We start from the raw sequence: 27,597 nt of genomic DNA, 5'->3' as shown, positions 1-27,597 counted from the left end.
CTTGCTGACATGTCTGTCCATGTTCTCATGCACTGCCAGACTGAGAGCACATGCTCATTGAAGGAACAACACCTCATCTTCCATCTGAGCACCCTCCAACCAGATGAAATTAACATCAACTTTAGCAGATTCCATTAAGAACCACCCTCACCTCCACCCTACCCCATCCCATGCCCTCTTGTTCTCTCTCTCTTTCTTTTCTCTTTTCCCTCCATCTTCTTTCACAGTGCAAAATCAATTCTCACCTTTCTTCTTCTTGTATCCAATTAACACCTTTTGGCTTTTTCTGGACTCCTTTCTGTTGTGTTGAGAAAGTGTCCAATTCGGTGAGTTCACAGAAAGATGAGTCTGGATACTAGAGTTTTCAATCAAATGTAACTTTTATTAACACAACAATTAATAAAAGAGCGTGGAAAAATTGCAACAGGAATGAAACACACACACAATTTATAAAGGAGTGTGGAAAAACCGTAGTGGGTATAAAGCACATATGAATAAGAGAATGTGGGAAAATATGCACACATTTTAATAAAATATACACTGTGGCAGCTTGCCCATGCAACTGGCGAACTGACGAACGGAGTCATGGGCAAATCCACAATAGATCTGACTGTGAGAGCTCCAGGTGCGAGGCAAGCCCACAGCCTGGTGGCTGATGTCATAAAGGTTCCGGGAGTCACAAGTGTCATCATATTCCAAGGGATTTAAGCGCGTTCGAGAGTTCTATTAAAGTCAGTTGGTTTAACTCACTTTCGACTCTGCGTGGTTTATCGCTCGCTGCATGCCTGGTGTGACTGCATTGGTGACTCAGACAATCCAAAAGGTATTTGGACCCAACAATAACTGACCCAAGCATGCAGAAAGCAGATTCACTGAAACTCAACTGTCTGGACCACATGGCAGCAGGTCTGGTCTGAACAGGCCGAAGCCCAATTCTAAGTCAGGCAAACAGTCTCGGACACTGCAAAGAACTACTATGTGGTTGGTTTACTCAACAAGGAAACAGCAGGCTGCATCATGAACTTTCTACAGTTCACCCACCGATCGTGGACAGGTCTGAAGCAATCAAGACGCTCTTGATCTGTTCTTTTGGCCTCTCCTGCCATAAGCACACAGCACGGTTGCTCCACATGGACAGCCTAGGCGAATGCGTGCCATCAGCCTTAATGAATGAGATGCTGGAACTAGCAGACACCAATAAGCCAAATTTTCTGTTTGAACAAGTCTTTCTCGAGCTGATGCCAGAAGATATCCACCTCATTGCTGATGACGATTTCAATGACCCACACAAAGTAGTGGCCCACACAGATATCCTGTAGCACATCAAGCAGCATGGCGGGGACTCCATTGAACAAGTTATTGTGTCACGCCCTAAGGCCTGGGCCTTCCCCCACCACCAATGAAATTGGTGATGCCTAAAGTAGGGAGGACCCCAATTCAGACCAATAATATTTTTACCACCAAAACTGAGGTTTAGGAGCCCACCATTGCCGCCTACACTATTCTTTTCCGGGAAATGCCGGGGCTGGCCGTTGCTGATGGCTATGGCAGTTGGCCACTGTGATAACTTCCTTTACTTATAGGAACGACATTCGGCGAAAGTTCCTCATAGGCACAGGGGTGGTGGTTAGTGTGAATCAAATAACTTTTCTGAAGTTACATACACATTACATACATGTACACCTAGAATTAGAAGGGGGTTAACTAAGTCAATAGTGATAAGTTAAAGTTTGATTCTATTTTCATGTTTAAAGACAATTAAAATCAATTTTGGTTTAATTAACCATTTATCTTGGTGAAAATCTATTGCTGCTGGGTTTTGGGGTCCTCTGGGCTCATAACACCACTAGCACCTGAAGTCTGTCCTGATGGCCTGGATTGGTTGGACAAGCTCCATGGGTGCTTCTTGGCATCCACACGGCTCCCAAAGAAAACAGCCACATCTTTGTCAAAGATGGTATATGGTGCCGAACTGACGATTCCAGGGAAGTTTGTGCCAGCAGCCTGTGGGAAACACCCACAGTAGTGCTCACAAGACTGAGAGAAGGTAGGAACACTAGCTTCTGTCCCAACCTCATGCCACGGCCTGACACCTTTCTTTGTCCCCAAGAACCTCCAGGATGCGACGGTCTTCGTCCGCAGGGGCATGCACCGGACTCCACTCTAGCGACTGTACAAGGTGATGTGTCAGAACGGAACCATGTATGTCCTCAACATGAGGAGTCCTTCACCATTGACTGTCTCAAGCTGGCACATCTAGATCTGGAACACCCTGTGACTGCCACCCCCTCGCCAATGTAGTCAGCCACTCAAATGGACTAAAAAGATGTTGACTGTGGACTCCACATCTCCTAATGCTGGTTCATGGGGAGAGGTCATGTGGCGGATCGCCCATGCAACAAGCAAACCGGTTCAAAAGTTGCTGGAAAATCCATAACATATCTGACTGTGAGAGCTCCAGATGCAGGACAAGCCCAAAGCCTGGCAGCTGATGCAGACATTTACACATTATAAGTAGAGGCTTTATACACCCTTCTGGACCTCTAATCCACTAATTTGTCATCCAGGTGTAATAAATATCTTCTCTAAACTCTCCAAAGCCTTGGCATAATTCTGTTGGAATAAAGTTCAAACGAAGTTTTCAGTTTATTTTATTGAAAACTTATTAGTCTTCTATGTGAACTGTTAAGCCTCTGAACCCCTATCCTATTAAAGTGACAAGAAAACAAAACAAGAAAGAATTCAAAAGTAATTGTGAATGAATTGTATGTTATTACATTGAAAGAAAGGAAAATTTAAGACAGAATAGTTCAGCTAAAGCTTGTGCTGGTCTAATTAGATACATATTTGAGTCCTGAGTGAGATGAGTTAAATTATAAAGATTTAGGATTTGTATTTAATATCTCACTCTCTCCATTGAATGTGAAAGCCACAGAGGTATGACCAATTTAGCAAATATTTTTAAAAGCAAGTCTGGGATTTCAAATTTCAAAATCAAGATTGGAATTAATGGGGTGTGGCAAGATGGCGTAGAACCAAGACGTGGGTTCTGTCTCTCCCTGCAAGGACTAATTAATGCCCGGGTTATATAAACTGTTTAAAAGTTTAAAAAGTTCATTAGATGCATTATTAAATGTTGGGGCTGCAAGAAATAAAGAAAGAAAAAGGTCAGAAGCAGAATAAATTAGTTATTAAAGCCGATGGAAAAAGTGAAAAATCTGGGCCTACTGAACAGAAGAAGCATCATGATCAATTAGGAATGGAACCCAAGCCACAGAGGATGTCTCTGGATCAACTTGAAAGAAGATTGACATCTCCGGAGATTCAACCAATTAAAGATGGCATCGACGTCAGCCAGGATGCCTATGGAAGCAGCGCCATCAGTGTGGCCAGTGGGGTCACACAGGGGAGCGGGCGGGATAGCGCTGTAGGTAGTGCTTCAGCGCGTACCGACGAGCCTGTGTGCGCCTGCTACTACACAATGGGCCCAATGAGCATGTGCCCAATGTCACGCTTCCATGAGGTCCTGGATCGATTTCGTGCTGCGGGGGGACCTGCTCCACGTCGAGCTGACAATGTCGGCCCGACACTGGATAGGGTCCAAACGTGCAGCATGGCGACTAAAGAAGATACTTCGGTACCTGAAGATGAAGAAGAACAACAAATTGAATATCTGGATGAAAAAGATCAAGAGTTGTTACAGATGGCAGCTGAAGCAATGGAAGGTTTGCCCAGAACTACAAAAATGGCTTCTCCTTTTAAATCTGTTACTTCACCTACTTCACCTGGACCTGATGTGGTTACAATGTTTGAGGAGTTAACAAAACAGAATGAAAACATTACGACTTATATAGCTACTGGTTTTCATAATGTTGATGAACAATTTGTGGATGTGAAAAGTAAAATATCTGATGTCCATGGAGAAATTGCAGCTATGAAAGAAGATCTTAATAAATGTTTGATTGCAGTGGATGAAATGCAGGAAAGATGTAAGAATGTGGAAGACAGAATGGACCAAGTGGAACAATCAGTATCTGGATGGGATATGCAAAAGAATTTGTTTATGCAAAAAAATGATTCTTTGGAAAATCAAAGTCCTAAGTAATAATGTAAAGATAGTTGGACTTCCAGAGGACTTTGAAGGTCAAGATCCTACAATTTTTTTTTGTAAATGGATTCTAGAAATATTAAGGGTGGAAGTGTTTCCTGATGGATTTGAATTGGATAGGACTCATCGAACGTTAAGAAGAAAACCTTTTCCAGGACAACCTCCAAGAGCTGTTTTAATTAGGTGTTTAAGATATCAGGATCGTGAGACGATTTTGCATCTCGCTGTGCAGAAAGCTCGAGTTGATCAGAATCCAATAATGGTTCAAGGTAATAGAGTCTTTTTTTTAATGTAGATTTAAGTCAGGAAGTTATACAGCGGCGTAAGGAATTTAATAAAGCTAAAACAGTGTTGTGGAAGAAGGGTTATAGGGCGACATTTAGATACCCAGATGTTTTGAAAGTGTTTTATGGACCATCTCAATTTAAATTTTTTTAAAAAGCTCAGGATGTTTTAACTTTTGCTAATTCTTTACCAGATAACAAGTTGAATTTTGATCTTTCCAAGAAGCCAACAGTCAATGTTCCTAAAGTTAAGAATGGAAAGGAGATCGAATTACAGAAAATGGAGATGCTACAGTTGATTGATGTGGCGGAAGATATTATAAAGCAGTCTGGACAATAATTTTATGTCTTTCCGGGGAGAGGTAGATGACCCTGCTGAATTCGAAGTCATCTGCCATTAGTGGTACCGACCACACCCAGTCGACAAGGGGGGAACTGCTTTGCAGTTTGGTGGGGAGGAAGGGAAATTTTGTGTCTATATTTTTGTTTGTTCGCTTAGTTAATAAGGGGGGGTGTTTTTCTTTTTTTGGGGGATTTTTGTTAGTTTTAGGAGGATCCGGTTTTAATTGTAAGAGTAAATTTTGTTATGTGCCACTCTATAGGTGATATTGAATAATTTGAATTTTGTGACGTTTAATGTTAAGGATTTAAATCATCTGATAAAATGGAAACGAGTATTGGATTATATTAAAAAGTATAGCATTTCTGTAAGAAACTCATTTAACTAAGAAGGAACATTTGAAATTGAAAAGAGATTGGGTAGGACATGTGATTGCTTCATCTTTTAATTCTAAGGCTAGGGGAGTAGTTATTTTGGTAAATAAGAAAGTACCATTTATTTTGGATTTTTTTTTGTTAATGCTGGTAGAATTTTGGTGGTGAATTTTTTCGGAAGCTTGGACTTTGATGAATGTTTATGCACCAAATGAGGATGATGAAGTATTTATTACAGATACTTTCTAAAATTTGAACCAATCGAATGGAAATATTTTAGTTGGAGGGGACTTTAATTGTTGCTTAGATCCTTTGTTGGATAAATCTCCAAAAAATTTAAAGAGAACTAAAATGGCAAAGAGAATTATTGAGGTAATGAAAGATTTAAATTTGGTAAAAATATGGAGAAAATTGAATCCTACTGAAAAAGATTATTCTTTTTATTCTGCACGGCATAATTCATTTTCTAGAATTGACTTATTTTTTAGTTTCAGCTCAATTGCAAGGTAGATTTATACATGCAGAATATAGAGGTAGAATATTGTCTCATCATTCATTGTTGTTGGCTTCTTGTTTGGGTACTGAGAAAGTGGGAAATACTTATCATTGGAGGTTTAATGAGATGCTTTTGAAAAGACCTGAGTTTGTTAAATATATTAGAGAACAAATTACTTTTTATTTACAAATGAATCAAGATTCAGTTTAGAGTAAATATGTTTTATGGGATGCAAAAGCATATTTGAGAGGTCAGATTATTAGTTAAACAGCAAGAATCAAAAAACAATATTTGATTGAAAGTCAGAATTTAGAAAAAGAAATTGAAAGGTTAGAGAAAGAATTTCAAAAGAATTCTACTGAAGATAATAAGATACATTTATCCATGTTAAAATTACAATATAATGTTTTGCAATCATATGAATATGAAAATATGATTCAAAAATCAAAACAGCATTATTATGAGTTAGGTGAAAAAGCATATAAGGTTTTGGCTTGGCAATTAAAAATGGAACAAACGTCAAGAATGATTAATGCAATTAGGAAGGATTCTCAGATTACTTATAAACCTCAAGAAATTAATGGGGAATTTTTTAGGTTTTATTATGAACTTTTACATCTGAAATTATACAAAATACTAAGCAAATTGATTTGTTTTTGGCTAATTTGAACTTGCCATCATTGTCTGGGAAGGATATTAATGATCTAGATAGTTCTTTTACTGAATTGGAACTAAAAGAAGCATTGCAATCAATGCTGGGAGGAAAGTCCCCAAGTGAAGATGAGTTTATAGCAGAATTTTATAAAGAATTTAATGACTTGTTGTTTCTGGTTTATATGGAAGTATTGAAACAGGCAACTGAGTTGGGTTCATTTCCAGAATCATTTTTGATTACTGTTATTCCAAAGAAAGATAGAGATCCATTAAAAATGTCTCTTATCGACCAATATCATTATTAAATGTAGATTATAAGATTATTGTAAAAGTATTAGTGAATAGATTGGCTAATTATTTGCCAAAATTAGTACATATTGATCAGGCTGGATTTATAAAAGGTTGTTACTCAGATGATAATATTACTAAATTGATTTCTATAATTAATGCTGCCAGACAACATTAATTAACCTATGATAGTGGTGTTGGGCACGGAAAAGTCTCTTGATAGAGTTGAGTGGAAATTTTTATTTAAGGTTTTATAGAAATTTCAATTTGGGCCATTTTTTACTACTAGGATTAAAGTTTTATATACTAATCCTACAGCACAAATCATGACAAATGATTTGATTTTATCAGCTTTTACACTATCTCGATCAACTAGACAAGGTTGTCCTCTTTCACCAGTATTGTTTGCTTTGGTAATACAACCTTTAGCTCAAGCTATTAGGCAGAATTTGGATATTAAAGGTATTTAAGTAGGTGAACAAGAATATAAGATTAATTTGTTTGCTGATGATGTTTTAATATATTTAATATATCCTAAAAAATCCTTGAGGGGGTTGTAAAATTTATTAAATCAGTATGGTACATTGTTGGATTATCAAGTTAATTGGGAGAAGAGTGAAGTATTACAAATATCAGATGAGGATTATTCAGATTGTAGACAGATTACTAAATTTAAATGGTCTAACAAGATTAAATACTTGGCAATTATAGATAATAGAGAATATCAGGATTTATATACTTTGAATTAGATATCTTTGTTGAATAAGATTAAAACGGATTTGCAGAAATGGAAGGATTTGTCTTTAACTTTAATTAGGAGGGTAAATTGTATAAAAATGAATATTTATCCTCATGTACAGTATCTTTTTCAATCTATTCCATGTGTGATACCAAAAAATTTTTTTAAAGAATTGAATAAAGTAATTTGGTTATTTTTACGGAAGGGTAAATTATCTAGGGTTTCTATGCATAAATTAACATGGCGATATGAGTAAGGAGGACTTTAATTACTACATTTTCAAAATTATTATGAAGCGGCACAGTTGAAATTTATTAATAGGTTGTTTGATGTTCAGCAACCACCTGTTTGGGCTAAAGTTGAATTGGATCAAATTGCTGAAAAAGAAATGAGTCAATTTATTTATAAATGGAATCCTTTATTATTACAAAAATATAAACTGCCAGTATTAAGACATATATTGGATATTTGGTATAAGCAGGATCAGTTTATAGGCTCTAAAGGGAAAAATTTAATTAAATCACTGCTGTATCAGAATAAATTAATTCTGTTTACCTTGGACAATCCTTATTTGAAAAGTTGGGGAATAAAAGGAATTACTAATATACAAGATTGTTTTGAGGCAGGTAAATTTTCTACATTTAATGGATTATGAGAGAAATTTGGTATTTTTTCTAATTCTATTTTTGCTTATTATCAAGTTCGGGATTTTTTGCGAGCACAATTTGGTAAGGATTTAATTTTACCAAATCAATCTAAGTTTGAGATTTTAATGGTTGAAAAAGAAACGAAAGGATTTATATCAGATATGTATAGGTTGTTGCAAGAAAAGATGGATAAAGTTGGGTTATCTAAGGCAAAAGAGAAGTGGGACAAAGATTTAGATATTGAATTATCTTGGGAGGAATTGTTAAATATGTGTATTGATAATGTTATAAAATTAATTAATGTAAGATACAGTATGGTTAATTATAATTTAATTGATCAATTATATTTGACTAAGGAGAAGTTGAAAAAATATGGTTTTAGCTTAAGAGATTTGTGTTTTAGATGTGGAGAAAAGATAGGTACTTTTATGCTCTGTGGGTACCGTAGGTCCTGATGGTGGACCTCGAGATCAGGTGTGAGTCTCTAATGTTGTGGAGGGAAGGATGCTGAGCTCAGCCCCTGTGTCCATCAGGAATCAGTGGCCGGTGGATCTGTCCGTCACATGAAGGAGGCTGTTTCTGTGACCAGCTGTCGCAGTCATCAACGGCGGCTTTCGTTTCCCTGAAACCCGCAGGGCTGGCAGCACTTATGGGCTTGCGCTCCCCAGCGTTGGTGGTAGAAACACCAGGTCGACTGGCCCTCCTCTGCCTTGGTCTTGCGTGCGGCTTGCAGTCGGCTGCCTCCTGGTCGTGCCACCTGGTTGAGGGCTGCGTCGTTCTCCCTCTTCATGCAGCAGAGGGCATCCACACAGGCTGCTGCTCTCCTCGGGTTTGAGAAGTCTTCATCTGTGAGGAGCAGCTGGATGTCCTCTGGCATCTGTTCCAGGAATATCTGGTGGAAGAGAAAACAAGGCTTGTGGTCTTCCGCCAGGGCCAGCATTTCGTCCATCAGCACTGACAGCCCATCTAGGTTAAGGAGCCTGGAAGTCCGTTGCTGGAGAGTTAGCCTGAAAGTTCCAAGCAGCAGGTCTTTGAGGACGTTGTAGTTGCCTGTAGCCGGGGGGAGGTGGATGTTGTCATCCACCCTCGCTGCTGTATCTTGGTCCAGAGCGCTCACGATATGCTAGAACATCGTGACATCTGAGGAGATGTTGCAGAGTTGAAATTGTGCTTCCGCCTGCCCAAACCACATTCTCGGTCGGTGGGTCCAAAAGTGGGGAAGCTTGATGGAGACAGTGTTAACCTCTGCTGAATGCATGGTGTTCTGAGTCCAGAAAAACGTCTCGGCTCGTCAGGGTCACCACTGTGGCGGTGTGAGCAGTGGAAGAAACACAGCCACCACGTTGAGGGTCGTTAACGACTGTTTTTATTTAAATTCAGCGCACCTCTTTAAGGGCAGCATGAGCTCAGACACCTGGTGCATTGTGACATCATAATCACTGCCTGAGTGCGCGCTGGAAGGGATGCTGGAGTCAAAGAGAAACCTCTGATGATGCCAGTTCCCCATGGCTGCCCCGCCACGTGGCGATACAAGCGGGGCCGGTTCGGCATGAGGATGTGCACCGCAACACATCATTATTTTTTGTCTTGACTACAAATGTGTATATTTATTTCTCTTTTTTGTCTTATAGCATATTGTGGTAATTTTATTGTGTACTATTATTATATATTTAGTAATTGTGTGGCTGCACCAAGTAAGAATTTCAATGCATCTGTACATAATACCTAGTGTCGCCAAGAATGTTCTCCCAGAATCACAGTGCGGCTTTCGCGCAAACAGAGGAACTACTGACATGGTCTTTGCCCTCAGACAGCTCCAAGAAAAGTGCAGAGAACAAAACAAAGGACTCTACATCACCTTTGTTGACCTCACCAAAGCCTTCGACACCGTGAGCAGGAAAGGGCTTTGGCAAATACTAGAGCGCATCGGATGCCCCCCAAAGTTCCTCAACATGGTTATCCAACTGCACGAAAACCAACAAGGTCGGGTCAGATACAGCAATGAGCTCTCTGAACCCTTCTCCATTAACAGTGTCGTGAAGCAAGGCTGCGTTCTCGCACCAACCCTCTTTTCAATCTTCTTCAGCATGATGCTGAATCAAGCCATGAAAGACCTCAACAATGAAGACGCTGTTTACATCCGGTACCGCACGGATGGCAGTCTCTTCAATCTGAGGCGCCTGCAAGCTCACACCAAGACACAAGAGAAACTTGTCCGTGAACTACTCTTTGCAGACGATGCCGCTTTAGTTGCCCATTCAGAGCCAGCTCTTCAGCGCTTGACGTCCTGTTTTGCGGAAAATGCCAAAATGTTTGGCCTGGAAGTCAGCCCGAAGAAAACTGAGGTCCTCCATCAGCCAGCTCCCCACCATGACTACCAGCCCCCCCACATCTCCATCGGGCACACAAAACTTAAAACGGTCAACCAGTTTACCTATCTCGGCTGCACCATTTCATCAGATGCAAGGATCGACAACGAGATAGACAACAGACTCGCCAAGGCAAATAGTGCCTTTGGAAGACTACACAAAAGAGTCTGGAAAAACAACCAACTGAAAAACCTCACAAAGGTTAGCGTATACAGAGCCGTTGTCATACCCACACTCCTGTTTGGCTCCGAATCATGGGTCCTCTACCGGCATCACCTACGGCTCCTAGAACGCTTCCACCAGTGTTGTCTCCGCTCCATCCTCAACATTCATTGGAGCGACTTCATCCCTAACATCGAAGTACTCGAGATGGCAGAGGCCGACAGCATCGAATCCACGCTGCTGAAGATCCAACTGCGCTGGGTAGGTCACGTCTCCAGAATGGAGGACCATCGCCTCCCCAGGATCGTGTTATATGGCGAGCTCTCCACTGGCCATCATGTCAGAGGTGCACCAAAGAAGAGGTACAAGGACTGCCTAAAGAAATCTCTTGGTGCCTGCCACATTGACCACCGCCAGTGGGCTGATATCGCCTCAAACCGTGCATCTTGGCGCCTCACAGTTCGGCGGGCAGCAACCTCCTTTGAAGAAGACCGCAGAGCCCACCTCACTGACAAAAGACAAAAGAGGAAAAACCCAACACCCAACCCCAACCAACCAATTTTCCGCTGCAACCGTGTCTGCCTGTCCCGCATCGGACTTGTTAGCCACAAATGAGCCTGCAGCTGACATGGACATTTACCCCTCCATAAATCTTCATCCGCGAAGCCAAGCCAAAGATGACAATAAACTCTAAAAGCTTATTTATGAGGAATGGATAAAGAAATTAAATCTAATTTCTGTCATTCAAAATTTTACAAACTGCAAATGCGGGAATTTGAGATAAAAACATAGTGCTGGGAAAAAAGTCAAGTAGCATTTATGATAAAGAAGGAGAGTTAATGTTTCACATCTAATCCCTTTCATCTGAGTTGGGAAAGATCGAAAGGAAAAAGAGAAAATGCTGGACCGTCTGCAACTGGATCCTTGACTTTCTCATTGGAAAACGATAGTCAGTACAAATTGGAAACAACATCTCCTCAATGATCATCAATACAGACGCACCCCAAGGATGCGTGCTTAGCCCCCCTGCTCTACTGGTTGTACAACCACGACTGTGTGACCAGGCACAATTCCAATACCTTCTACAACTTTACCGATAACACCACAGTTGTCAATAGAACCACAAACGGCAATGAGGAAGCATACAGGAGGGAGATAGATCTGCTCGTTGAATGGTGTACAACAACAACTTTGCACTCAACGTCAGCAAAACCAGGGAGATGATTGTGGACTTCAGGAGGAAGTCAGGGAACATGACCCAGTCCTCATCAAGGGCTCAGTAGTGGAGAGGTCGAGAACTTCAAATTTCTGGTTATCAACATCTCTAAAGAGCTGTCCTGGAGCCTCCATAATGACGCAATCACAAGAAGAGTTGCCAGCGGCTATACTTTGTGAGGTGTCTGAGGAGACTCAGTGTGTCAGGTGTACCATGGAAAGCATTCTTGCTGGTTGCATCACTGCCTGGTATTGAGCTGCCAACTCTCAGGACAAGAATAAACTCCAGAGGATTGTTAACTCAGCCTGCGACATCACAGGCACCAAACTTCACTCCATCAAGGACCTACATGAGGCAGTATCTTAAAAAAAAGCAGCCTCTATCCTCAAAGACCCCCAACACTCTGCTGCCTTTGGGGAAGAGGTACAGGAGTCTAAAGACAAGCACTGAGTGGCACGAGTACAGCTTCTTCCCCACTGCCATCAGATTCCTGAATAATCACTGAACCAAAGAGTTTTTGTGCACTATTATTATTTTTTACAGTAATGTCGTAAGATGGTTATAATATGTAGATCTGCACTAATGATGCTGCTGCAACACCCTGAATTTCATGACACGTTCATGACAATAAATCCTGATTCTGGTTATGAACACTCAGCAATTCGGCCGCATCCGTGGATAGCAATTCAGGTAACAGTTAACATTTCGGGACCAGGACCCTTTGTAAAAGAGAAAGAAAAGCAACAGTTCAATAGAATAGGTGGGATAGATAGGTAGAAAAATGGAATATCTCTTAGAGTGAATTTAAATTACTTTATCAGTGCAGTTGAAAACACTTTTTTTTAGTCTGTGTGATGATGAGTCTGTGGCATACACCAAGAGGATGGGATATACAAGAAAAGAAAAGCTGATCCAAGTGATGAGAGGCGGAAATGACTATTCTGATGCAGACATAAAGAGTGAGTTACTATAATTGGAGAATTTGATATTGAATGTGGAAGACTGCAATATGCCCAATCAGAAGATAAAATATCATTCTTCAACTGTGTGTTGCACCTTATTGTAAAAATGCAGGATGCCGCATCTAGAAAGATCATAATGGAAGTGAGATAGAGAACTAAAGAGAATGGCAAATGAAAGATCAGGTTCACTCTAGCAGATTGAATACAGGTGCACAGCAAAGCCATCATACAATATTCTTTTGGTTCCTTCAATGTAGAAACCACATTGTAAACATTGAATGAAGTACAGCAGATTGGAAGAAGTGTAAATGAACTGCTGCTTTATCTAAAAGGTCTTTGAGCCTCAAATAATGGAAAGGGAAGAAGTGAAAGGACAGATGTTGTATTTCTTGCAGTTGGATGGGACAATGCCATAAAATGGAGTGGTGGTTGATGGTGACCTGGAAGGCACAAAGGAAACAAGCCCTTTGAAAGGCTGAAAGGGGAGAGTAATGGTACATTTTGGTGATGGAATCTTGTTGGAGCTGGCGTGTTGAATGCTCTATCCAGGAAGACACGGTGCAGTAAATAAATGAGAAGTGGTGAAGGACTTGGTCCACTGTGGTAATATGCAAGCCATGAATCATGAAGAAGGAAGACAATGCATGTTAGAAATGCGCTATCATCAGAGCAAGCGCCGTGAATATGGAGAAACTCGGAGAATGGAAATAATCCATGCAGGGACGGGGTGTGAGGAAGTGTTGTTAAGTTAACTGTGGAATTCCATAGGCTTGTATTAGATATTTATGACTAGCCTATCCCTTGATTTGAAGATGAAGAGATTCAGAAAAGTGAGAGATGTACCTTCTGAAGCAGAGATCAAGGTGGTAATTGGCAACAAAAGTGATGCAGTTTTCAAGTTCTAAATGCAGGCAGGCGGTGAGACCAATGCTGTCATCACTACCCCTGAAACAGACTAAAGGACCCAAGTAGAATTGAAACAAACACTATTCCATATATCCCCAAAAATGACAAACTTTGGGCCCATGTAAGCTCTCATAGCCATATCTTTCATCTGGAGAAAATGAATGAGAAGTGGTTCAATATTAGAAAGTTCAGACAAGCAAATATTTTTTGATTCTCAAAGACAAAAAATGTTTTCAGTTTCAGAGAGGTTTGGGAGGGGAGGTGGGGGGGCGGTGGGGTAGATGGATAAGAAAATGGAATTAACCCCAAAAAGCGTGAGGCTAGAATTGCCATTAGAAAAAGTTCTGTATAAAGTCATTCAGTTAGTCAATGTGAGGATTCCAGACTGACATGTTGACCACTCTTTTTCACTCACTGATGCAGCTAAATTCCTAGATTGTTTTTTTTAAATGAAATGATGGCACTTGGACAGTGATGAAATAAATACAGTAATAAAAAAAAGTTTTTACAAAATGTGAACTGTAGGATGAGCCTAATTGGTCAGACTCTGCTAATGGAGAGAAAGGGTATTCAGCCAATATCACAAATGAATTCCCTCCAGCAAAACTGGTCAGTTCTGATATAGACAGAAAGTTCAAACTAAAATCAGTGTAATTTATATAAAACATGGAGTATTTTCAAATGACGAAAACTTGCAAGATACTGCCAATTGGATGAATCTTGGTGCCCTTGTGTTTGGAGGCAGTGGGATCTAAAGGCAAACTATTATCTAAATGGAGAAATATTGCAGATGAGCAAAGTATAATGAGATCTAAGTATTCTTGTGAATGAATCGCAGAAAGTTGGCAGGCGGGTGAAGCAGCTGGTTATGAAAGCAACTGTCATATTGTCTTTATTACAAGAGATAGGATATAAAAATAGGGACACGGATACAGGTGTGGACACATAAAAAAGTGCTTATAGCTTTTTCCTTCTTATTTGAGAAAGGCTATACTACATTGCCTAAATTTAAAAGAATTCTATTGGGTTACTTCTCGGATCACAGGCCTTGTTAAATTATGACAGTTTGGAAGAATGAAGATTGATATATTTTTTTAAATTTAGATGTAGTACATTTACAGGCCCTTCTGGCTCATGAGCTGGTACCTCTCAAATACCCCAATTAATCTACAATGCCCATATCTTTTGAAGGGTGAGAGGAAGCTGGAACACCCAGAGGTAACCCATACATCCATGGGGAGAAAATATAAGCTCCTTACAGACAGCACCAGATTAGGACCCGGTTGTTGGCACTGAGATAGTGATGTGCTAACCACTCAGCCAACTGTGCCATGCACTATGCTAACTGTGCCACCCTAAATATTAATGAGATTTACAAGATAGTAAGGGGGTAAAATGTCAAGATACTGAAGCACCATCAATGTCTCCAATAGACTGAAGTTGAGCAAACTGATAGGCTTTTATTTGTGATAGAATGAAGGCACATTCATGCTGCTTGACTGTCCTGAATTGTGGCGGGAAGAGTCACCTTTATTCAGGAGTCTGAGGGAGGAGCCACAGGTACAGTCGGTCAATGGGTGTGCCAAAACAGGTAAATATGTATATATATATATATATGTATATAAATACAGTGGTTTACCACATTCACCTCTTGTTTTCAAAGAGTCTGGCGGGGTGAAGTATTGATGCTACAGTTACAGATTAATTCTTTCAGGGGTCTGGTTTTCCGTTGTTACCATCTTAATACTGGCTGTCACTGCGGTGCAGTGATGGGGTCCTGGGCAGACTGGGGCGCCTGTGTGCAGTTGTTGGCATTGGGCTGGTGGGTATGCGGCGCTGAGTCTGGCGTGTCCTCTGTTGTGGGTGAGGTAATATGCCATGGCCCTGGTGCATCGTGGGTGAGGGGTGTGTGGAGTGATTAGTGGTGTCAAGAGGCTCTGAGGGTGCCAGATCCCTAATCCAGACAGTGACCTCATGTCTATCAGGGTACGCCACGTAGGTGTATAGGGGGTTGGGGTGGAGGAGGCGGACTCTTTCAACCAGAGTGTCAGACTTATGGCTCATCACATGCTTGCGGAGTAGGACCATCCCTGGGGAATGTGGTCCCTGTCGCAGATTTCCTTGGGAAGGAAAACATCCGTTCATGTTGTGGGGCATTCGTGGCAGTATGTAGCAGGGACCTGATGGAATGGAGGCACTCTGGGAGGACCTCTTACCAGCGGGAGTTTGGAAGGCCCCGAGATTGCAGGGCTAGGAGGACGGCCTTCCAGACCATAGCTTTCTTCCTTTCCACCTGCCCATTCACCCAGGTGTTGTAGCTGGTGGTCCTGCTCGTGGTACTGCCATTGGTTAGTAGGTACTTGCACAGCTCGTTGCTCATAAATGAGAATCCCAGTCGCTATGAATATAGGTGGGAAAGCCAAAAAGAGTGAAGAGACTGTGCAGGGCCTTGATGACTGTGATAGCTGTTATGTCAGGCCAGGGGATGGCGAATGGAAAATGTGAGTACTCATAAATAACATTGAGGAAGTACACATTGCAGTTAGAGGATGGCAGGGGTCCTTTGAAATCAGCACTCAGGCATTTAAAGGGGTGAGTAGTCTTTATCAACTGCGCTCAGTCTGCCCAGTAAAATTGTGGTTTGAACTCTGCATAGACCTGGCAGTTTTGGTCATTGACCTGATCTCCTCAATGGAATATGGCAGGTTGCAAGCTTTGACGAATTGGAAGAACCTGATAATTCCAAGGTGGCAGAGGTCATTGTGAAGGACTTGTAAGTGGTCTATCTCTACGCAGGCAGAGGTTCTGCAGAATAGGGCATCGGGGGGTGGGGGGGGGGGTCGTTGAGTTTCACAGGCCGGTACAATATATTGTAATTGGAGGCGGACAGATCGATTCTTCACCACATTATCTTGTCAATCTTGATTTTACCTCGCTGCTGATTATTGAACATGAATGCAAATGCACATTAGTCAGTTAGCAGGATAACTTGTTTACCGGACAAGTAGTGTCTCCAGTGCCATGCTGCCTCAACAATGTCAAGAAGGAGGCTCAAGCCAGAGGAGTGTGAACTTTCTGGGCCCTGATAAGAATGGGAAAAGAAAGATTAAGGGTAGCACCCAGAGTGAAGTTTGACGCTTCACTCTCCGCCTGGAATGGGTTGGATTTATCCACAGCATGCATTTTGGCCTTGGAAATATCTGCCTTGATGCAGCTGAAGGCCGTATGGCCTCTGGCGTCAGAGGGAAAGAGGTAGCTGTAACAAGGGAGCAGACCTCGTCTGCATAGTTGGGGACGCACTGGGCATAGAAAGAGAAGAAGCTAGGCACCTTTTCAGGGCCTTAAGGTGGTTTGGAGGAATTTTTGAAGGTTGGCATCGTAATTCTGCAGGCCATGACCACATTGTTGAGATAGTTGTATGTGGCCTGAAGCTTGTATTGTTCTATTATGCGGTCCATCTCCCACTGGAAGACCGAGACATCATTGGTCGCCAAATGGGACCCACAAGAAGTGATAGATGTGGCCATCTGCCTCTAACTCAGTATATTGGTGGTCCATCGGGTGGATAGGGAACTGATGATATGCGGATTTTATGTCGATGGCAGAGAAGACCCGATATGTGCAATTTGACTCACCATAACAGATTTATGGGAAAGGGGGTATGCGTCTAATTGTGTGTACCTATTAATGGTCTAACTGTAGTCGATGACCATCCTGTTCTTCTCCCCATTCCTCACTACCATTGCTTGTGCTTTCCAAGGGCTGGTGCTGGTTTCAATGATTCTGGAATAAAGGCCCTGTCCCTGGAACTGTACCATCTACTTTAGTGGCGACAGGTTTACAGTTGGTGATACGATTGGCGAACAGCAGTGGAGGGATGGTTTTGAGTGTGGAGAGTCCACAGATCATGCGCAATGAGCAACTGGGTTGCTGGCTGTGTGGATTGGTGAGAGGGAGGGAGAAGAAGACTAAAGGGTAGGTAAAGCACAGTGGGTGATTTAAGAACTGCTGGTTACAGATGGTTACATTGAGGGGTGGGTAGAGTCCATCGTACTCCATCGTTATGCTTTTCAGGTGACATTGAAAATTCAGTTCCAGTAGTATGGCAGCGCAGAGCTGTGACATGACCAAAAGTTTAAAGTCTTTATAGTCTGTGCCCCGCACGGTCAGAGTCACTACGCCATATGTGACTTTGAAGCCAAGGAGACCTCTTGGTTTACTATCCTTACCATGAGGGGGTAGTGCTACACCATCTCGGGGTGAATGAAGCTCCCTGTGCTCCCACTATCAAATAGGAAACTCATCACGTGTCCATTTACCTAAATCTCCATCATTGACCTGGCGGGTTGATGCAGGCTGCCCTGGTCAATTGTGATGGAGGCCAGTGTCTGATCATTGCTTGTTACTGTGGTGGAGAGATCGTGTGTTGATCCAGAAGATGGTATTGTCTGAAGATGGTGCCCCCTCCCCACAACTCGCACATGGTGCTGCTAGTTCCTGCCGATGGCAGCATCCAAGATGGCGGCCCCCACAATCCACACGCAGTGCTGCTTGGAAGCACTGCTTGGAAGCTTACACACCTTTGCATAGTGTCTCTTCTTCCCGCAGCTGGACCACACTGCATCTTTCGCTAGGCATCATTTCCTTGGGTGTTTGCCCAGACCACAGAAGTAGCACCTTTGGTGCTCCCAGAATACAGCGGCCATGGTCAAGTCGCTGACGGAACATGGTGATGGTGATGCTGGGCGCTCATGGAGTACTGCTGCTGTGGTTGGATCACTAGTGGGGTGAGAGGGTGGCAGCACGTCCCAAGATAGTAGCACCTGGGGCAACCAAAAATACAGATGGCTGTATTTTTGGTTGAGTAGGCCTTCATACTCTGGAGGGCCACCTCCAGCGCATCTGCCAGCTTTACTGCTTTCCACAGGCTGAGCTCACCTTGCTTCAATAGTGTTTGGTGTATGTAATTCAACCTGATCCCTGCAACAAAGATATCTCTCATCAGGTCCTCACATCAGGAGACCCATCTGAGGGTTCGGAGGACCTGGAGGTACTCGGTGTTTGCCTCCCAGGTCGGTGCTTTTAGGTCACCAGGAGGTGCCAGGCATAGACTTCGTTAATCTTTTGCAAGTACTGGCCCTTTAGATTGCCCACAGCCTCCTGATACAACACAACATCCCTGATCATTGAGAACATCAGCGGTGCAGTACCTGTAATTTGTCAGTCTCTGACTGCACAATAGCTGAAGTTGTCTGCAGGAATGTCTTGAAACAGCGTAGCCAGAGTTCAAAGTTGGTAGATGCCTCAGGTGATTGAGGATAGATTTTCAGCTTCTCTGGCTTCAGGATCTGCTCCCTTATATATAAAAAAACTATAGCGAATAAAATTAATGCACCATCAATGACTCCAATGGACTGAAGTTGAGCAAGATGATAGACTTTTATTTGCGATAGAATGAAGGCAAGTTCATGCTGCTCAACTGCCCTGAATTGGGGCAGGGGATGTGGAACAGTCACCTTTATTCAGGAGTCTTTGGGAGGAGCCACAGGTACAGTTGGCCAATGGGTGTGCCCAGACATTATATATACATACAGTGGTTTATCACAGATATATCCCCCAGTGGAACAATCTTAAATGAAGGGGCATTGTAACAAGATTAGGGTATAATTCTAACTGAAAAAGAGCATAAGAACTTCTTCCTAAGGAAGACTGCTGAGGAGGATTTTGGATGATAAATTATTGGTAATATTGAAACAGAAAACAGGTACATTTTCGAATGGTTTGAATTGAGGGATAGAGAGAACTGGCATAGAAGAGGAGACTAGATCAGATGCTGAGCCTATCAACCATAATCATATTAAATGGATTTTCTCAGCAAGATATTATTCCAACTACCTGAGTCACTGAATGAGCTCAGAGGCTGAATGGCTCATATTATTCCTTTGTTACAATCCAAAAATATTTCTTTAACTGCTCAACTCTTTCAGATAATGCTGAAAGTGACAAGAAAGGCGCCATTCAATTAATCCAGTAAGTCTGGCATTAGTGCTTGCCTCTGCAGTGATAACCTTGAAACTCCTGATCATTCTAAAAGCCTATAGGGTTCATTAACATCCTTCAGCAAGAAAATCTGCTTACTTCTGTTATGGCCTATGTGTGACTCAGACTCATCAATGTCATTGACTCTCAAACAATTAGATTGGACTGTAAAATCAGAATTTCCTGCAGTGTAGTCATCCCATAAATTAATAAAAATAAATAATAGCATGAAGATGTTTGTGAATTGGCATTTTAGGTGCTCATGTTGAGTGAATGTTCACTATATGAAATGTATGGCAATTTTTTTTGCTATCATACAAAATCAGAAAGTTTACATGATATGCTAACAAGCAATGTAGACCACACCAGGCTAAATGATTTCTGAATGGAAAGAAGAAAGCATTGTAGCAATGTGCCCCAGCCCCCCACTTCCAGGTCATTCTAATGCATTTTCTTTTATTTCATTGAATGCTGATACTCTTGAACTTTCCCCTTCTTTGATTATTGTGGTATTTTAGGATACAAGTAGTGTTTTGAATTTCTGCCATATGTGTTGATGTTTGTCTTTGGTTTTCAGTATGAAAATGTATATTTTTGATCATGATTTCATTTGGATTTTTTTAATTTGGTGTCTGATTGTTAATTTTTACATATGCTCGAGATTAAAATTTGCTTTTTGTGTCTGCTATTGTGATGTAAATACTTGTCAAGGCTGGAGGAATTTGCACAAAGTCTAAGTGGAAAGTGAATGTTTTGTGAGAAGGACTCACACGTTTTTGTATGCATCTCTCTCTCAAATCAGTGGAACCTCTCCTCTGGCTTGCCTTAATGCCATGCTTCATACCAATGCTCGTGTGGAAGATGGAGCTTTTTGTCGAATTCCAGGAAAAATGGGTCTTTATGCTCTTAAAGTAAGTAAATACAAAACATGTTTTAACATCAGATAATTTTCTGCTATATGACTTTGAAATAGGAAAAATATTGGTTTGCATGTACTTCCACAAAATCATGGGAAATATTCAGGTGCATTTTTTTTTGATCGAAGGAGAAAAGTGTATTGATCTTAGTCGTACTGTATTACAGAGTAGTGTACAAATAAATTTACTTGGGTATGTGTTGATGAAGGCATTATTCCCAGTAAGTTCTTTTTGTTTAATTATTAACTGAGATTTCTAAAATTGCTAAAATCATGTTTGTCTGTGCATCTTAACTCAAATATTTAAAAAAATAAATAAATGCAGTTATGTATTAACAATTGATTTTAAGTACTTTACTGGTATATCAAGGTACCACAGTGTGATGAGTTTAACTTTCTGCATCTCAAAGAAAGACAGGCTTCATTAAGGATTCCTTGAAAGTAATAAGTTTGTGTGCACTGATTAGTTAATAATATTGGTGCATTACCATTTATGGGTAACTCTCAATTATTCTTTGAGCTCCATCAGTCAGTCATTTTTAAAATACATATTAATCTCTCTCAGACACATCTAAAGCTTATATGAAAACATATTCTTTTCAAATCTGTTGGCTGCGTTGTTTTGAGAACAAATACGTTAGCTATATTCTGCATGATACTGAGAGTAGTCAATGGTTAATAGGTTTTTGGTGCTGCGGTTGGCTTGTGCACCAGGAGAACTCCCTGATCACCCAAATCTATAACATTCCTTTGAGCTGACAGAGTACACCATTTCAGCTGAAATACAGTGATTCCACTGCCATTTTAACAAGGATACATCTCAAGGCATGTATTTCAAAGGGAACCACACCACACTGGAATGTCAGCATAATTTATATGCTCAAATGCCACCATGGGATTCAAATTACAACCAATTGATTCAGAAGCAAGGAGCCTATTGGACGAATCAAAGTGGCATTTTACTGCAATCAGCTTGAAAACCGAGGAATAAGCTCAAACAATTGCTCAGCTTCTAATCAAAACCTGATTCCCATTTGCTGTTGAGGATTTGAGAGTGGTGAGCCAACACCCATCAGAATTCCCTTGATATTGCACTGAAAAGTTAGAACTGAAGTAATAGAAATACATCTTGTACTAATGAAAATGCATGTTTTGGAGTTTAATTATTGTTATTAAATAACTTTTATTCAAAATGTTTGCTTTTCCTATCTATTATTGCTGAAGAGGCTCAGAATTAGAAAAGAGGCAGTCTAATTGACAGTGATTTGCATATCTCTTCTATAACTAGGATATTGATGTCATTGGTTGCAAACAACTATTGTGAGCTAAAGGAGGCAAACTTCCACTGAAACAGTTCAGTGTTAGTTGTGAGTATACAAGAGCTGTAAGTCAAAAATAAGCCATTTGCTTTATGTGCAGAGCAAATCTCAACAAGATGGACAGTAAGGTGGAAGAACTACCTACATAATTGTTAAACTATTTTATATTGAAAGTGTTGAGAAGAAAAAAGATAGACGATTGCTAACTTAATTGCTTTTGTAATCAACAGAAGGATGAATTGGTAATGTCAGCAGAGGGGGTCATTGATTTGGATGGCGAATCAGATTTAGACAGCTGCGAAATGGCTGAAACAAATAACAATGAAGAGGAACATAGAGGTATGTCAGTGACTTATAACATCATGCTATGGTAATTTACAAATTGTAAAGGCAGTCAAATTTTGATGTGATTGGATTTGGAAACAATGATTAATCAACAATAGCTTTATATTAGTATCTGTACAACAGGGTTTACTGAGAATCTGGGAGCACAAGAAGATAATGAAACTAATCACATTGTATGCAGTAAAAACACAGAAATGCTGGAGGAACTCAGCAAGTCTTGTAGTGTCCAAAGGAGCTTAAGATTTATAGCCAACATTTCGGATCTGAGCAGGAAGGTGCCTGATTAAAAAGGTCAGTGAGAGAAGGGAGGAAGGGGTGGGGGGAGAGTGATGTGATCACAGGCCAACAGACAAAAGGATATGGATAGGAGGACAGCAGAGGAAAGTTGAGAATTGATCGGGGGAAGGGGGTGGCTCTGTGAATGAAGGAGACAGAGGGAAACCAGGACATGGAGAAAAAGCAAAAGGAAAGGAAAAAGGGGAGAGATGGGGGGATGTCCAACAGAAACCTTAAAAGTCAGTGTTAATGCCATGAGGCTGAAGGGTGCTCAGATGGAGTATGAAGTGTGGTTTCTCCAATTTGTGGGTGGTTTCAGTGTGGCAGTGCATGAGACCATGGACAGATGTGTCAGCAAGGAAATGGGGCAGGTAATTGATATGGTTTGTCACTGGGAATCCCTCCTATTGCATGGAACAGAGGGAAGGTACAGAACAAATAATCTCCCAGTCTGTTGGTGAGGGCCAAGTTGATGGTAGTAGAGATGAAGCCACATTTTGTTGAAAAAGGAGGACAATAAGATTATCTTGCATGAAAGATCTCATCGTGGGAGCAGATGCGACAGAGACGGTGGAATTGTAAGAAAGGAATAGAATTTCTACAGGATAAGGACTAAGGGTCCATTGTAAAGACCAGGATATTCTCCATTACCACACAACATCTTGGCCACCTCTGACCCCACACATAACAAGGACAGGATTTCCCATGTCCTCACCTGCTGACCCATTAACCTCTGCATCTAACATATCATCCTCCGATTGGCTATCATCAATTTTCACCACCTACTACGTGATCACAACACTAGACATATTTTCCCCTCTCCACCTTCTGCAGGGACCTCTCCCTCATCCATTTCTCCCAACCCACCAATAGGCCCCTTGCTACTTACCCCTGTAATTGCAAGAAATGTTATACTTGAGCCCATACCTCTCTCACCACGATTTGGGGCTCAAATGAGTCCTTACAAGTGAAGTAACACTTCACTTGTAATATGGAGGAGTCATGTACTGCATCCAGTGTTCTGTTGTGGTCTCTACATCAGAGAGACTGGATGCAAACTGGAAGATTGCTTTGTTCTGCACCCTCATACTCTCTGCTGTAATAGCAGGGATCTCTCACTGGCAACCCATTTAATTTTCTTGCCCCATTCCCTTGCCAACATGTCTGCCCATGGTCTCATTGCACTGCCAGACTGAGATCACCTGAAAATTAGAGAAAAAACACGTTGAATTCTGTCTGCACATGCTCCAACCAAATGGCATTGACATTGACTTCTCTGGTTTCCATTATCCACTCCCCGTCTCTCCCCTTCCCCAATTCCTACTTCTCCTTTCCTCCAAACTTCGTCTCTCTCTCTTTTTCCTTTTCCCTCTCCTTCTCTCCAGCTCTGCATTAGCAGAGCTACTTCTCCCCTGATCATTTCTCTCCTTTCCTGACCTGTGAGGAATGATAGGCTTTAATAAACATTAGATTTCAGCTGGCTCAATTCCATGTGCTCAAATGAATGGAAGGGATTAGGGAAGTCAACCTTTATGGCCAGGTCACGGGGGAGGGGATACAGGGGATCGAGTCATCAGTGGGCAGGCCAGCCACTTATACACAGAACAGTATATACATATCACCACATTCACCCCCTTTTTAAAAAAAAAACCCAGTCCTAAAGATTCAGCCGGTCAGGTGGCTTCCTCTACCTCTGTGACCTATGCAGCTCTGCCAGTGGTGTACAGGTAGGCTCCGTTGCTAGTCGGCTGTCTGAGGTGGGGAGGGCATCTGTCGCTGTAGGGGGTTGGATTTGGTTGTCTGTGGGAGGTTGTGGTGGTTGACTCGGCCGGAAGAGCATCTCTAGCCTACACTAAGTCCCTTTAGGGGATGATGATGAGTGTGTGTGTGTAAGAAATGGCCGGGAACAGGTGGGTGTCTCTAGCATGTGCCAGGACCCAAATAGGTACTGAGCCCTCATGTTCATTGGAGGTACTGCACATAAGCATATTGCAGGTTAGCGTGCAGGTGCTGCACCTCTTTGACTAACGGGTCGGTCTTATGGCCCCTCACATGTTTCCACAGCAGGACGGCTCCCAGTGAAGAGAGCCAGGGCGGCAGAGGGGTTCCAATTGCCAACCTCCTGGGGAAGGAAAACATGTGTTCATGTAGAGTCATATTTGAAGCAGTACATAGGAGAGATCGGATGGCATGGAGTGCCTCTGGTAGGACTTCCTGCTAGGGAGACATCACTAGGCCTTTTCTCAAGGGCCAGGAGGATTGCCTTCCAAATGGTGGCATTTTCTCGTTCCCCTAGGGTTATAGCTATGCCTCCAGCCAACAGGGACTGCTGCAGATCGTTGCTCATGAGGGAGGACCCCCAATCACTATGGATATAATCCGGGTACCCAAACAGGGTGAACACACTGCGGAGTCCCCTGATAACTGTGGCAGAGTTCATGTCGGAGCAGGGGATGGCAAACGGAAATCTGGAGAACTCGTCTATGACGTTAAGGAAATAGACATTCCTATTGGTCAAGGGCAGGGGTCACTTGAAATTGATACTCAGCCATTCGAAGGGGTGCATGGTTTTGATGAGGTGTGCTTTGTTGGACCTGAAGAACTGCGGTTTACATTCCGCACAGACCTGACAATGTCAGGTCAGAGACTTGACGTCCTCGATGGAGTACAGGCTTTTATGAAGTGGAACATCCTTGTGCCCTGGGGTGGGGGAGGTCATCGTGGAGGGACTGAAGCGGTTGAGATGTGCACTGGCGCACATCCCCTGGGATAGGGCATCTTGTGGGGGGTGAGGGGGACGAGGGTCATTAAGTTTGCCCGGCCGGTACAGGATATCATAGTTATAGGTGGAGAGCTCGATTCTCCACCGCAGGATTTTATTGTTCTTGATTTTACCCCGCAGTTTTGTGTTGAACATAAAAGTGACAGCTCTTTGGACTGTCAGCAGGGTAATAGGAAAAGAATCTCAGGCACCTCTTTAGCGCCTTGAGGTTGGATGGGATAGGGAGTTCCATAAGTGGACACATGCAGTCGGGGGCGATGACACCATATGCCACGATGCATCTGAAGAGGGCCAGGCTAGTTGGGCTAAACACTTGTCCTCGTTGTAGGTCAAATTAAATGACTTGGCAGTGTGGAGGAATTTGGCAAGGTTCGCATCGTGGTCCTGCTGGTTGTGGCTGCAGATGGTAACATTGTCTCGGTAAGGGAACGTGGCCATCAGTTTATGCTTGTCCACCATCCAATCCATTTCTCTCTGAAATACGGAGACACCATTGGTGACTCAAAAGGGTACCCGTAGGAAGTGGTAGAGCCTACCATCTGGTATACTGGTGGTTTCCTGGGCGAAGTGGGAGTTGATAGTACACCAACTTTAGGTCAATGGTGGAGAACCCCCTATACTGGATGATCTTATTGACTATGTTGGTAATCCAGGGAAGGGGATATGTGTCCAGCTGCGTGAAGTGGTGGATTGTTCAGCTGTAGTCGATCACCATACGGGTTTACTTTTGCCCCTGACCACGATGACTTGGGCTCTCCACGGGCTGGAGCTGTGCGCTATGACACCCTCCACCAGGAGTCGCTGCACCTCGGACTTTATGAAAGCCCTGTCCTCAGTGCTGTAGAGTCTTTTCTTAGTGGCTAAGGGCTTAAAGTCCATGACCAGGTTCGGAGGGTAGAGAGACCACAGAGGGGGGCTGGCTTCGGGTGGGGGGGGGGTTTGTGCTGGGGGTTGTATACAGTGATAGGTGGTTGCCTCCCCTCCCTCCAAACACCATCATAATACTCCTGAATTGACTTTGGAAGTCCAGCCCGAGAAGGATCGGTTCGCAGAGCTAAGGCATTAAGAATAAATGGAAATTGTCATAACATTCACCTCACACCATTAATGAAGCAATACAATACCTGCGTATCTCAGCAGATTGGTCTTTTGCAGCCATTGATATCTTGCCTATCATTGGTCTGAGAGGGAGAGAGAGTTTGTGAGAAGTGTCTAGGTGGATAAAGCTTTCAGTGCTTCTATTGTTGAACAGGCAGTTAGTTCGTTTCCCATTTATCTCAATCTCTATCATTGAATGGGTGATCAGGTGAGGGCTGCCCTGATCGAAGATGATGGATGCCAGTACCAGGTCGCCATCTCTGTCGGAAGGGGGGAAACGGTTCAGTAAGATGGCAGCTCCCATGTTGACTATGTGGTCGCACCAGGAGAGGTGGATGAAGATAGTGGAAGTAACGTCACCCTTGACGACGGAAGTGGAATGAGATAAGATGACAACCCCTGGTTCGCGCGCACAGTCGAGCCATGCAAGGCAGAAGGAAGTTAATTCTGGTTCCATGGCCAAACCCTGGGGGTGCACACGACACTGGTTGTTAGGGAAGGCTTCAACTTGCTTACTCTCTCATAGTATCCTTTCTTCCCACATCCCAAATAGGTGGCTTCCCCTCGCCAGGCAGCGTCACCGGGGGTGCTTCTGCTGGCCACTGAAGTAGCACTACAGGTGCTCAGCTGTGGAGGCGGTGGTGGCAGTGGGGTCAGGGCCTCCCTATGCGGAGGAAGTCTGTGACATCATGTCCCAAAAGGGCTGCACCCGCGGCCCACACGTGGAGGGCCCGTTGCTGGCAGCGATGGATTCAGCATTGCGGTGGACTGAATCTAGAGTCTTAGCAAGCTGGAGGGATCTCTGCACGGCACCCTATCTTTCTCTAGCAGTTGCTGGTGGATGTAATCAGACCTCACCCCAGCCATGCAGGCATCCCGGATCAGCTCTTCCAAATATTGGTCTGCCAATACTGGGGAAGGGATATTGCCCCTGCAATCTTGCCCCAGATCATGCAGGACCTGAAAGAAATTGTCCAGGTTGCTGTTTCTTGAGGCCAGGAGGTACTGTGAGTAGACTCATTTACCCATGGTCTGTAGAGGTTGCGGAGCTCAACCCTCGCATCAGGGTAAGTCATGCAGCCACTGATCACCAAGTAAGCACAGCGAGCGACCTTCACTCGCAGTAGCTTGGGTTTCTTCTCGTTAGAAGCCATGAGGCACTCAAAAGCTTTCAGGAAGTCTGTGAAGCACTCGATCCACTGCTCATACAGCTCTAAGACTAGGTCTAGCCTGTTGGGGCGCAGCAGTTTGTCTATCCCGTGTGGAAGATTTAAAGT

The 27,597-nt window shown here is 42.7% G+C and overlaps 1 protein-coding gene and 1 long non-coding RNA gene across 6 annotated transcripts in view; one reads left to right on the top strand and one right to left on the bottom strand.

The window, feature by feature from the left end:
- Positions 1-27,597, top strand: part of LOC138755508 (putative Polycomb group protein ASXL3) — a 360,016-nt gene that overhangs the window by 88,717 nt on the left and 243,702 nt on the right. For 4 of the 5 annotated variants that reach the window (XM_069921612.1, XM_069921609.1, XM_069921613.1 and 1 more), the window contains exons 1-3: positions 15,025-15,136; positions 20,387-20,495; positions 22,050-22,158. In XM_069921612.1, coding sequence (XP_069777713.1) covers positions 20,418-20,495; positions 22,050-22,158 — 187 coding nt within the window. In that variant the 5' untranslated portion in view covers positions 15,025-15,136; positions 20,387-20,417. Of the gene's footprint in view, positions 1-15,024; positions 15,137-20,386; positions 20,496-22,049; positions 22,159-27,597 lie in introns of those variants that run through there. The other variant, XM_069921623.1, reaches the window with a different exon arrangement.
- LOC138755507 (uncharacterized) lies at positions 362-9,277 on the bottom strand. Its single transcript, XR_011352346.1, has 2 exons — positions 8,355-9,277; positions 362-2,613 (listed from the first exon to the last, which is right to left on the bottom strand). It is a non-coding gene; the product is annotated as an uncharacterized lncRNA (long non-coding RNA).

Source organism: Narcine bancroftii, chromosome 2 (genome assembly GCF_036971445.1).
Source record: "Narcine bancroftii isolate sNarBan1 chromosome 2, sNarBan1.hap1, whole genome shotgun sequence".
Classification (NCBI taxonomy): domain Eukaryota; kingdom Metazoa; phylum Chordata; class Chondrichthyes; order Torpediniformes; family Narcinidae; genus Narcine; species Narcine bancroftii.
Note: the sequence above shows the minus strand (reverse complement) of the source record. Positions and strands in the feature narration are given on the sequence as shown.